Source organism: Pelmatolapia mariae, linkage group LG22 (assembly GCF_036321145.2).
Source record: "Pelmatolapia mariae isolate MD_Pm_ZW linkage group LG22, Pm_UMD_F_2, whole genome shotgun sequence".
In the NCBI taxonomy this organism is placed as follows: Eukaryota; Metazoa; Chordata; class Actinopteri; order Cichliformes; family Cichlidae; genus Pelmatolapia; species Pelmatolapia mariae.
This window is the reverse complement of record NC_086245.2, coordinates 12,384,520-12,396,253: the sequence shown is the minus strand read 5'-3', so window position 1 is coordinate 12,396,253 and position 11,734 is coordinate 12,384,520. Positions and strand designations below refer to the sequence as shown.

Genomic DNA, 11,734 nt, shown 5'->3' with positions numbered 1-11,734 from the left:
ATGTTCTGCCTAGTCAAGTGGAAATAAAGACGTTTTTGTGTTTTGAATCCATGGTGGGGGAATTTGTGCTTCAAGCTAAATCTGAAATTAGAACGCTCACAAGATCAGTGGGGAAAAGAATTTGCCTAGCATGGCTGAGCTGACATAAATTGACTTTATGCGAACAAACTGATCATGATAAATAATGCTCACAAAAAAATATAACCCTAGTCTTTGCACTTGTACTAGACAATTTCTGCTTTACCTTTTTGTTAACTAATGAATGAAATGATATTTAATAGTCCACCTCTTTATTTTCTTGATAAATGTTTATATTAATTACTCCACAAATAAAAGTTTTAGCCCATGGATTAAAGGGAAACATGATGGCAATAAAAGCCAATGTACTGCATGTGGATAGTAAAAAGTATGCTGCAGTTAAAAGTTGCACAACATAATGTATTTGTATTTTTAAAATTGTTTTATTTTATTTGATTATGCACCAGGAATGATACATATTAACTTGCTGTATTTAAACAGAATACAATCAATGTAGTGCTGGTTAGCCCTTTAAAAAAAAGAATATATCAATACAAATATAAGATGAAAAGAAAGTACAAAGGGGAAACTTGACTGGGAGCATCATCTTGAAATACTTACTTAGCACATTTTTACACACACAAAAAATACATTTTTGGTGCTTTGTAGCTTGCACAGGAAGTGTGTAATAGTCCAGTCTTTTAAGAAGAAAGGTGTGGACTTATTCTTTTAACCAAAAGGTTTATTGGCAGATCTCAACCCAAGTCAGGTCTCTCAGCAACTTCAGTGTTGCATTTTTACTCCAAACTACTGGAAGCAGCCCATCCAGTCTTAAGGAACAATTGGCTGACATGTTCTTCCCTGGGCCTTCCAGGCTGTAAATCCTGCCCCAACTGCTTTCTTCCCATAAAAATAATCTTATTTCCCTATGAATGATTTAGTTTTTTGTAACAATAAACAATAAGTAAATAATAAATAATCAATTTTTTAAATGGTAATCATACATTTTTTCATATGTGGACTTCCTAATCTTGTGGAGCCACCTGGTTCAGAACGAGGAACTCTTGTATCTTTATTTTGAATTAATATACAAGATACAGTCAGCGGAAATTCTCTCACATTGTTTCCTTTAATGTAACCTTTTTAATAAATATAAAAGTTTTATTTTTACAAATTTGTTTTGTGTTTTATGTTGCCATCTCCTGAGGCACGGTTGTAACAATTGGGGGCTCGTCCGGGATATTCAAAGCTAAAGCTTGGCTTATAATATGCTTGATGCTAGGCTGAATTAAATTGCTGAATTAAATTGCTTTTCTTGACTACTGGCTTTTGTTGGCACTGTGGAGTAATTTTTAGAAATAACTAAAAATTTGTTATTAGCTCAGGTACTGTTAAAAGAGAGCAGGATTAGGCATTTTCTTTAATTTGCAGACCTATTTCTTTAAGATTATATACTTTCATGGTCATATATAGCTGTTTATGTTTGTATGACCTTACTTTTGTCAACCAAAGTGTCTCATCTCAATCTGAGAACAGTGTGGTTGTTTTTCATTATCATGTGGAAGTGAGAATGCGGTAAAGACAATGTTTTGGGAGCATTTTTCTGATTCCCCACGAACTGCCATTGTGCTGGCCAACACTTTGTATAAGCAAACTCAATGAGGTAAGGCTCAATTAGAGACAGAGATCAGTGCCGCTCCTTCCTTCACCACCTGAGGCTCAGTCTGTGTGTTTGGCAGCTTGTTTTTCCTTGTCATTTCTGTCATGAATGCGCCCTGCTTCCTTGACCTTCAAGACTGATGACTCAATCTTTCCAACCCCTTCATTCGCTCCACAGACCTCTGCACAAATGGAGTCATAGCTCACACCTTACGAGCCTTGACAAGTGATCTGCTCCATCCTGTTCTTCAAGACACTCTCCCATCCATCTTTGCAGATCATTTTATGAGTGAATTACAAATCAAAGCCATTTATTTAATGGTGATTGCGTGCAGGAGAACTTGGCCGAGTGGCTGACATCACAAGGTCTCATTCGGTTTCACGCACATAAACACTTTTGTCAGAGTAAAGAATTACTTTGAGAAAAAGCTGTGCACTTTGAAAGCACTGACTGATAGTGATGTCGCCTCCAAATGTGGCCTCTCACTTTTCACAGCCAGGCTCATAAGTTAGGCCAGAAAATACACCCGACCCCTGTCTCATCTCTATATAGAAGTCAGGAGAAAAAACTGCTTACTCTTGCCAAAAACCATCCCACAAACCCCACTGGGAATGGACTTAACTTGGGCACAAAGGCCCTGGTTATATTTCACCGTAGGATGGCCTTTGTGCCTCTGAATCAGGCAACACTGAGGCTGTGTCTGCTCCTCGCACAACCTGTCTGTCTCCTAAGCTGACAAGCAAGTCTTATTTAGGGAGAAGCACTGAAAAAGTCCACCGGGGTTTCATGGATTTTGTGTGTGGCGTACACGGGGGCGCACACACACAGGTTTACACATTGGCACTTTGTCCAAATGAGAGCTCACTCACAGCACATTTCTCACACTGGAATTGTATGGGGGCAGGATTTCCAGAGAAAAAGAAGTAGAGAAAGGGGGGAGGGTGTGGTGGCACTGGTTGGAGGGGTCTTTTCAGTTCTTTTTGGAGGCAACAATAGTCTTTGTCCAAGATCTTCCACTATTCTTATAAGGGTTACCGAAAGAAGGAGGAGAAGCAGGAGGAGGGAGGTGGCCACGCAGGCGGAGGGTGTTTCTCCATAGTAACAATGACAAAACAGGCCAGTTCAACACCAAGCAGGCAAAAAGGTTATTGGAGCTGCTGAGGAGGCACACACAAACCTGTGGAGTATAGCCCTGTCCACAGAAGGAAAGGAGGAAGACCAGTTTGGTGAGGATCTGTAAAAGGGGGGGGGGGGCAGTGTTGTGTAAAGAAGACAACGAGGCAGGCAGCATTTCCGAAAGCTTTATGACAAAGTGTTTATCAGTCAGTCAAAGAAAGCGCTGGGAGGAACATTATCACAGCAGCCAGCACATCTGTATCCTCCGAGCATGGACCGAGACAGTCACAGTGAGGACACTTTGTCAACTATGGTTCTGGAGAACATAAAGAACAAATTAATTGATGCCTTCAGAGTGACAGGAGAGTCCCGAGAAGATCTCCAGGACTCTGGTTCCACAGTCAGACCGGTCAGCGTGGGCAGGAGTTATCAAGCAAATGAAGAGCTGCGGCGGGCACAGATAGATGGAGCGATAACCTGGCTGAGGTCTGAACTGGTAGGTCATCTTAAAAATTTGACTTTGTTTGCTATTTATCTTTAGTCTTCAACAGGTGGTATTAACAGTCATGGGTATTTTATTCATCTATTATTTTTAACCAAGTTCATTCATGCATATGAAAAATCAAAGGAAAGGACTAGTAATTTTATGTGTAGCTTGGTTATGCTAATTATTTTTCTTTCATTGTTGTCATGCAGTTGGAAATGCGCTCCCAGGACCTCCAGCTGGCTCAGACACTGCTGGGGCTCAACACAGAGATCCAGAGACTAAGGAGGGAGAGTTTTAGATGTGTGGAGGTAGAAGGGGGTAACCACCAGTAACTGGCTCCAGCAAAAGTCTATTTTTTTACTGGAATGAATAGTGGAGAAAGTAAGGACTGTGATGCAAAGATTCAAATGCACTTGCTTATGAGAATAACTCTGTTGTATCACTGTAAAGGAAGTTAGTTACCAGTTGCATGTAAAATACCTTTAGTGGAAAAAAGAAGGTTGCAATATGTTGAATTTTCTTTGACCCTGCTCTTTTCATTTTTGAAGAAATTTTGCACTTACACAAAGTTGTGCTAAACAAAGTGGAAAGAAAGACATAAATGTGTGAATGTAAAAGAAGTAAAGAGTACAATGTCACCGTCTTTGTGTCTTTATTTAGCTGGCATACTGTAACCACTGCAGTACCTGTTTTAAAAAGTGCTATAAAATTCAGGAATGGTTAATAAATACATTCATGTGTCACTCCCAAACAAAAAAAAAAAGCCCATCTTTATCTACATGTAAGAGCATTTTAAAAACTCATTTGTCAAATCAGAATAGTTATCTGCAGTTACAATGAACACATGGAGATATAAAAAAACAACCTTCAGGCTAACCTACTGAATTACATTTCTGGGCAGATACAGAATAAATATCAGTGACTTTTCAGGCTTTCAGTTACCGACATGTTCACATGTTTGTACAGTACATGTTAATATTTGTCTAGACAGAGAAAACTCTTACTATCTTTAACACAGTGCTTCAAAAGACTGCCTTTAGGTCATTGTTTAATACAGATACTAAAATATAAAGTAACAATATATACATACTGGAAATGTATGATGCTACAGCCAGTGATGGATTAGTTTGGCTAATAAAATACTCCAGACAGCATTTCATGAATCCTACTTTTCCTGCTACATCATACTCTTTTAAAAAAAACAACCTTTTTTTAATTTAATCTGTAGTAGTCTGTAAGAAAACCACTCACATAACTATGACTTCAGTAAACCTGGGTGTACTCTTTTCTCACATGTCACACTGTTAATTTAGTTCCATCAACTTCAGACTCCACTTTAAGATTCTTGTTTTAACTTTTAGAGCTCTGCATGGACACTCACCAGAGTATACCAGTAAACTTTTACATGCATACAACCCAACAGGTGCCTGGGGTCATGTGATCAGGACCTGCTGGCTGTGCATCATAAAAGGCTGAGAATTAAAGGAGACAGTGGACGCCAGACTCTGATATGTGCGGACTTAAAATACAGCTAAAAACTCATCTTTTTAAACTCCATTTGCTTTCTTTTGTTTTGTTTTTTGTTTTGATGTTCTATCCTTTTTGTTGTCAAGCACTTTGTGATGTTTATTTTGAAAAGTAATATGCAAATAAAATGATAATTTATTCATGGCTGAAAAATATAGGCAAAACAGAACTGTCAAAAACAGCAGTTCCTCTAATGGCCACTTGAGGGTGACTCCAAAAGTAGTTCATCCTGTTAGACTCCAATGTTAAAACTCCCAGCTTACGTCTTGGTACAGAAAAATCAAACAAACACGTGTTTATTATGAATATTAATCGAGCTGGAAGGTAGATGACTTGTGTTATAACTCACCAGCATGGATTTTTATGGATATACTCAATGTTTTGACACTAAAAACAAACAAGTAAACAAAAAAACAACATGGCTGTTGTGCCCCACAACTACTAATTAGCCTGTTTTGCAAAAAAACAAAAAAAAAACATTTGTTTTTGTCTAAGGTGCCTTTTTTCATTTACAATGTCATATTCGTGTTATGAAAATAAAAATAAAGTATAAGCCATGACATTGTTGGCTAATTTGTATGCAGCCGTAAGTTAAAATGACTTTAAGCTTTGTTTTTTCTTAAGTGAAGCGGTGGAAAATAGGGTCACTGTACTCCACCTTGTCTATGTTAACTGCCTTAAAAGGCACATTTTTGAAAAATTTGTCTGACTTTTTAAGGCACAGAGCTTCTCCTGCAGAACATCCTCCTCGATAAAGTTCCCGAATAAAGCTGCTGAGGCATCTTTAGGCAGGAAATGGAAAAGCCCCCCTCCCCTGAGCTGGAGTAGAGACTGCCGCTTCCTTGTTCACTCTCAGAGTCCCAGTAGCTCCCCTCCTCTTCCTCCTCATACGTCTCCTCCTCTTGCTCCTCCTCATACAGCTCCTGCTTGAGCTCCTGGATGCCTGAGTGAAGCTCCATCAGCTGTCGAATCAGGGCTTGATCCTGAGAACGCATCTCCATCTACACACGGAGGACACATCTGTTTAGATTTCACAGAAGCACAGAGTAAACAGACAAATAGGACCAAATACCAAACTGTGAATGAAAGAATTGTGAAGCGAACTTCAGAGAGTTTCTTTCCATCTCGATGAAGCTGAGCAGGTTGTGCTCGCTTTGAAACCGTAAGCCATTTCATTTGAGTGTTGCCCTCTTTCAAATGCAAATGGATCTTTCTGTCATTCTCTTTCTTTTCCTTTTTTATGAGAGGCTGTCCAACTACTGGCATTGTAAAATAAGATATTCAGAATTCCATCGAGTGTCCAAGTCTGTCCAAAGCACTCAGGAATGTGGGCTGATCTACATTTCTTTTCTCGGTTAATTACAGCACCAGGCTCAAACTGAGGCTGAGGCTGTGCATAAAAGATTCTGGTTGTATTTCCTTTGTCAACACTTAATTAAGAGAAAACCGTGATTTTCTTTTTTTCTTCTTTGAGATCGAGCCATCTTGGGCTTCACCTCATTATGACAAACACTAGTCCTTTTCAAATAATGTAGAGGCTTCTCAAATCAGCTTCTGTCTGTAGATTCCAGGGAGTATGCTAACCACAGACAAAAACAACCTCAGCACAGAGCTTTGGGACTTTTTGGTGATATTTTATCACATTTTGCTTATGAATTATAAGTGATACTTAATGCATCTTCTGTCTTTGGTGTGTCTGTTTCATTTTCCTTCTTTTTTCTATCCTTAATTATCTTCGTTTAAGTGTGGGAGAATAATACAATAGAGGCATCTGTGTCATTAAATTCATCTCATGAACACAAAAAGTGGAACAGCTATGGGGGGAAATGATCATATTGTAAATTCAAATGTCTTTAAATATAAGGTTATGATAAAGATTACTTTGAATGAGGCTAAAAGAAAGTTAAGAAATCGTTATAAAATATTGATGAGAAGGATAAAAATTATCCTTAGGCTATTTAAATAAGATATTAAGTTTAGAAACTAATGAAGTAAATAACATAGAAAACAATAGATTTATTAGTCTTGTTTGTCTTTAGTTTAGTTGTTTTCTCCTCCTAATGTATTTTGAGCAAAAGCTCTAGAAAAGCCACAAATCAACCTTAAGATGAGTAGAAGCAAAAGTTTTTCCAGAGTGAATAAAGAACTTTGGATTGTTGTATGCATTAAATAACCACATCTACAGATGTGCTCTGTTCAAAATTGCAATGTGATTATATTTGCCTACAATACTTAAAGGTAAGTACACTAAAAAGAGGGTAAAAAGCCAGGTTTTACAATAATTATACTGTAAACAAATTCAAGTACTCTGTAAGTAATTTTAAGTAATGCGCAAGTAATTTCAAGTATTGCATAACTTCATGTATTTTACAAGAAAGGAAACACAAATGATTCTGTAGGTAAATTTAAGTGTTGTGTAATTTCTTAGTAATTTTGTGGAAAAACAAACAATATTTCCAAATCTTACATTGTAAGTACAGTGTACTTTTCATGGCCACGGATTGCACTATAGAGTGGTTTGACCTTGGCTTCCACGTATTTTAAAGGAAAGGAGGCACTCCTTTTGAAAGTCTTCTTTGAATAGTGATTGTAAAAGAAAAGAACATTAAGTTGACTTGACCCCATCACGATAAGGTCACATAGGCCTGCAATTTTTGATGGTACTTATTTTTTCTAAATTGATAAAAGGGCAGCTGAGTAATGGAACAAAACAAAACAAAACAAAACAAAACAAAAAAAGTAAACAGGCAAGATGAATCCACTCCATAATATGGCCTGGCCATGGTGTACGATGTGAGACGAGGAAATTGTTTGCTTTTCTGTAAAATTACCATAAATTCTAATGGTATTATAAAATTATAAAATGATTTATTCACTACTTTTATTTATTTATAATTAATGTGTAATTTATTTACATTATAGCTTTTTCTTCATTTCCTGTAAAAACCTGATTTGTTGCCCCTTTATTGTATTGGTTATCTTTAAGTATTTGCAGGTAAATATAATTACTTTGTCATTTTAAATAAAACACATTGAAATTCTATTTGATTACAGGAGAATTACACACTTTGTCATTGACTGTATTATGAAGTGTTACCATATGTATAAATAAACAGAAAATCTGAACTCTGAAAATCTGAATTTATTTTATTTAAGGAGGCCAAAGTGCGACAAAAAAAATGGAGACTCTGTCTAATTTTGTATTTTTACATGCAAAGCTCGTCCTTCTCATAAAAAAAAAAAAAGATGTACTGTGAGCCAAAAGCTTGACATCATCTAATAAATAGACTTGAGGATTATTTCTGGAATTTAAAGGTTAAAAGTTTTAGCCTGAGCACCTCCCTTAAACTATCTGAAGGAAGGTGAAACAGACAATTTAAGGATCTCATTCACTGCTGCTCCTCTGAGGCCTGTTTCCAGGAAGCCTCTGTTTCTACTTGTTGCTCTTCTGTCCGGCTCCCGCTCAGACTGTTTTCTTCTCTGTGTGCTCAGGACACTCGGTTACCATGACGAGCAGTCGCAATAAATGCCAAGCGATAAATCAAGCCGTGACAATGAGCCTTGCACTCGCAGACACACAAGCACATGCACACACAGCCTCTTTGCATGGTGACGGTGGTTTAAAAGGGAGTGACGCTGTAAGAACATGACTTACATGGAACCGGAGGAACAAAGAGGGCAATAACTTGGGCCTCACACACAAAAACATCAGGGCTGACCATAGAAGTCGTTCTGATGGTGGGACAAATGACTTGATCTTTATCACAACAGACAATAAAAATGTTTTTAGACTTCCCACAGACGTGACAAAAGGGCCACACAGAAGAATTTACAGGTCATAGAATTTGTTGCTATTTAGTAAATGAGCAAAATTGATATTTTATATTCACCTCAGTTTGAATTTGGTTGAATAGAAAAATAAAATGCTTTCAAACAATAATTCATGCTTTGTTTATCTCGTAAATTCAACTCATCTCACAATTCACTTTGGAAATAAAAGGGTCATTTTAAGTCTACTCTCACCTGTGCAGAGCACAAAATAACACACATCAGTGGTGAAGGAAGTATTCAGACTGTTTCCTGAAGCAATATAGCCAATGTGGCCCTATCTATGAAATATTTGCTGAACAGTGACCACTCTGACTGTCTGAAAAAGAAAAATGCAAAACTGTGGGACAAGATTTCTAATCTTAGTGAACTAACCCAGTAATGTTTGTCATATTCCATCATTTGGCTAAAACTACTAAATAAATTCATGAATTTGGTCAGCAGATTAAGCAAGTCCAACAAAATCAATTTGTTTAACTAGAACATTTACTACAACAACATTGTACTATTGTACTGCAACATTTTACTAGATTTAAGGAAATTATATACGAAATAGTTATTTCTTCATCAAAAATGATTGAATCTGACTTACACAGAACTTTGAATCGCACTGACCCAAAGTTCATTTTACATACACAAGATTATATTTTTTTTGCATGCAGCTTTTAGTACAGACAAATAATATTTTTTAAATCTTTACTGTGTAAATAAACATCCCCTATTCCCAGAACGCATAGTTTTGTACAACTCTAACATGAGCTGCCACAATAAAACTAAACAGGGCTTTAATATAGTTGTAACAGGAAACAGGAATCTGCAGGTGTTATATACATATAGCAAGACAAAAATGATTAAGGATACACCGTTTCCCTTACAGACTCGATCAGAGTCCCAGTCTTACCAGTTCCCTTCGCAGCCAGGCCAGTGCACTCTCTATGTCCAGTTTGCTTGCTTCTCCACCAGATGTGCACCCTTCCTTGACATGGTTGGTTCTGGCCTCAGGGTCCCTGCTCGTGCTCTCTTGTGCTCCCTTGCAGTCATCAAAGGTGGAGGTCTTGCAGGAGAAGTCCCGCAGTCTTGTTAGGACCACCTCCATCATGTTAGGTCAGTGATAGTTCTTCTAACCGGAGTCTCTTCTACACCCTCTGCTGTGTCTTGCCTGTTTTCGGCCGTAATGCAGCTGCAAACAGCCTCGTCTTCTGTTATGAGGTCCCTGCCAGCTCGGAGGACTTATGAGGAGCTCTCCCTCTCTCCCGTTCTCATCTTTCAAACATGCTCCTTCCTCCCTCCCTCTGCTCTCCTCCTTTTTCTTGCCGTCTGTCTTGCAAACATTAGCCCCCAACTGCTTGGCAGAGTGAACTGGTAGCACTGGTCTGGTGAATGCCACCGAGCTGGTATGACGTCAGTGAATTGTCCGGATGCCTGATGTGGAGCTGTTTGGGTTTTTTTTTTTGTTTTGTTTTATTTTTTTTAAATCAGACACACAAACACAGAGATCATTAGGAAGGAGATGAGGGAATTAGGCCGGTGGTTGTCTTGAAGATGACACAAGTGTCCTGTTGTGTAAACTCACACAGCTTCAGTGAGCTTTGGTCTGTTAAAAGATGATGGAAGGAGGGTTGATGCTGACAGAGACATAAACATTAAGTCCTATGGTGTAAGTAGAGCTCACTGCCCTGAGTGGCCTACGTCAGGGTCAGGATCTAAAGAACAGTGTGAACAGCCATGTGTAACTAACCCTTCTCATGCCATTTTCCCTTCACTCTGTAGCCCCTGGCAACCCACCCCTCATCTATTCACACACTTTGGTAAACCAAACACAGGCCGGCTGTACGGAGCCTGCATCGACCAAAATAGCCCCAACACACTATTTTTAGAGTTAAACTGACTCCACTTTTAGACTTGTTTAAGAAAGCAAACGTCACCCCTCTCAAAAGGAGCTAAAAAAAAGTCTTCAAGTCTCATTGTGCAAGTGTGCCATGTTCCCACTGCTGCTTTCAAAAGGAATGAAAAGAGCTGATGTAAGTGTTTTAACGTCACACACTGCATTGGGTGAAACTCTCAATTATATTTCTGCAAAAGGCACTTTGTCTCAGCCTTGTCAGCGGTTGAATGTAAGATCGATTTCAAACTGGAGTAAGCGTCATGGTTTTGGTATCCCTGGACAAAAAAACATGGCACAAGAAATCTATGGGACAATCATTTATAACAGCAGAGATGGCGTGAACCAATCATGTTGCTGTACTCTTGCACATAGAAGTGCTGTTAAAAAGTATTGCCCCCCCTTCAAACCTCCTTTGTTTTTTATTTTTTGCCATATTTGTCACAGTGAAATGTTTCAGATTGTAAAACAACTTTTAGATAAATCTGAGGAAACACAAAATGCAGTTTTTAAATGATGATTTCATTTATCAAGGGAAAATGGGATTGAGAATCTACCTGGGTGTGTGTGAAAAAGCAATTGCACCCTGAACCTAATGACTGGTTGTGTCACTCTTGGCAGCAAGAACTACAATCAAGCACTTGCTGAGTTAGTCATTGCTGTGGAGAAATTTTGTCCCACCCTTTTTTTAACATATTTGTTTCACTTCAGCCATATTGGAGGGTTTTTCAGCATTAATGGTCTGTTTATGGTTGTGAAAAAACCCCATCTCAATCAAATGTAAGTCCAGACTTTGACTAGACCACTCTAAACCCTTCAAACCCTCCATTGTTTTTAACCACTGATGTGATGTGTTGTGGAAAATCCTGCTGCATAGCCCAAGTGTGCTTGATCTTTGGGGAACAAATGGCTGCACATTCTCCTTTGGGATTTTCTGGTAGAGTTTTTATGCTTCAAGTAGTAATTTTAGGTCCACTTAAAAACAAAAAATCAATCAGGGGTTCCTCAGGGGTCTGTCCTTGGACCATTATTGTTTAACCTTTACATGCTCCCATTTGGTACTTTCATAAAGAATCATATTATAGCTATAATATCTCATTCTTTTGCAGATGACATTCGGTTGTACCTATCATTTTCCTCATATTATCTATCTCCTGTTCACAAACTAGTAAGTTGCACTGAGGAAATGAACTGCTGGATATCTAGAAACTTCTTG

The 11,734-nt window shown here is 38.2% G+C and overlaps 2 protein-coding genes across 2 annotated transcripts; one reads left to right on the top strand and one right to left on the bottom strand.

The window, feature by feature from the left end:
- Positions 1 to 2,889: 2,889 nt before the first annotated feature.
- Positions 2,890 to 3,844, top strand: si:ch211-153f2.3 (uncharacterized). Its single transcript, XM_065471872.1, has 2 exons — positions 2,890 to 3,290; positions 3,491 to 3,844. Exons 1-2 carry the CDS (start codon positions 3,066 to 3,068, stop codon positions 3,611 to 3,613), a joined length of 348 nt encoding a protein of 115 aa, XP_065327944.1. The 5' UTR covers positions 2,890 to 3,065; the 3' UTR covers positions 3,614 to 3,844.
- A 1,601-nt stretch (positions 3,845 to 5,445) lies between these two features.
- Positions 5,446 to 9,873, bottom strand: LOC135933728 (protein FAM167A-like). Its single transcript, XM_065471870.1, has 2 exons — positions 9,538 to 9,873; positions 5,446 to 5,809 (listed from the first exon to the last, which is right to left on the bottom strand). The coding sequence occupies exons 1-2, from the start codon at positions 9,733 to 9,735 to the stop codon at positions 5,522 to 5,524; spliced, it is 486 nt and encodes a 161-aa protein (XP_065327942.1). The 5' UTR covers positions 9,736 to 9,873; the 3' UTR covers positions 5,446 to 5,521.
- Positions 9,874 to 11,734: the final 1,861 nt, after the last annotated feature.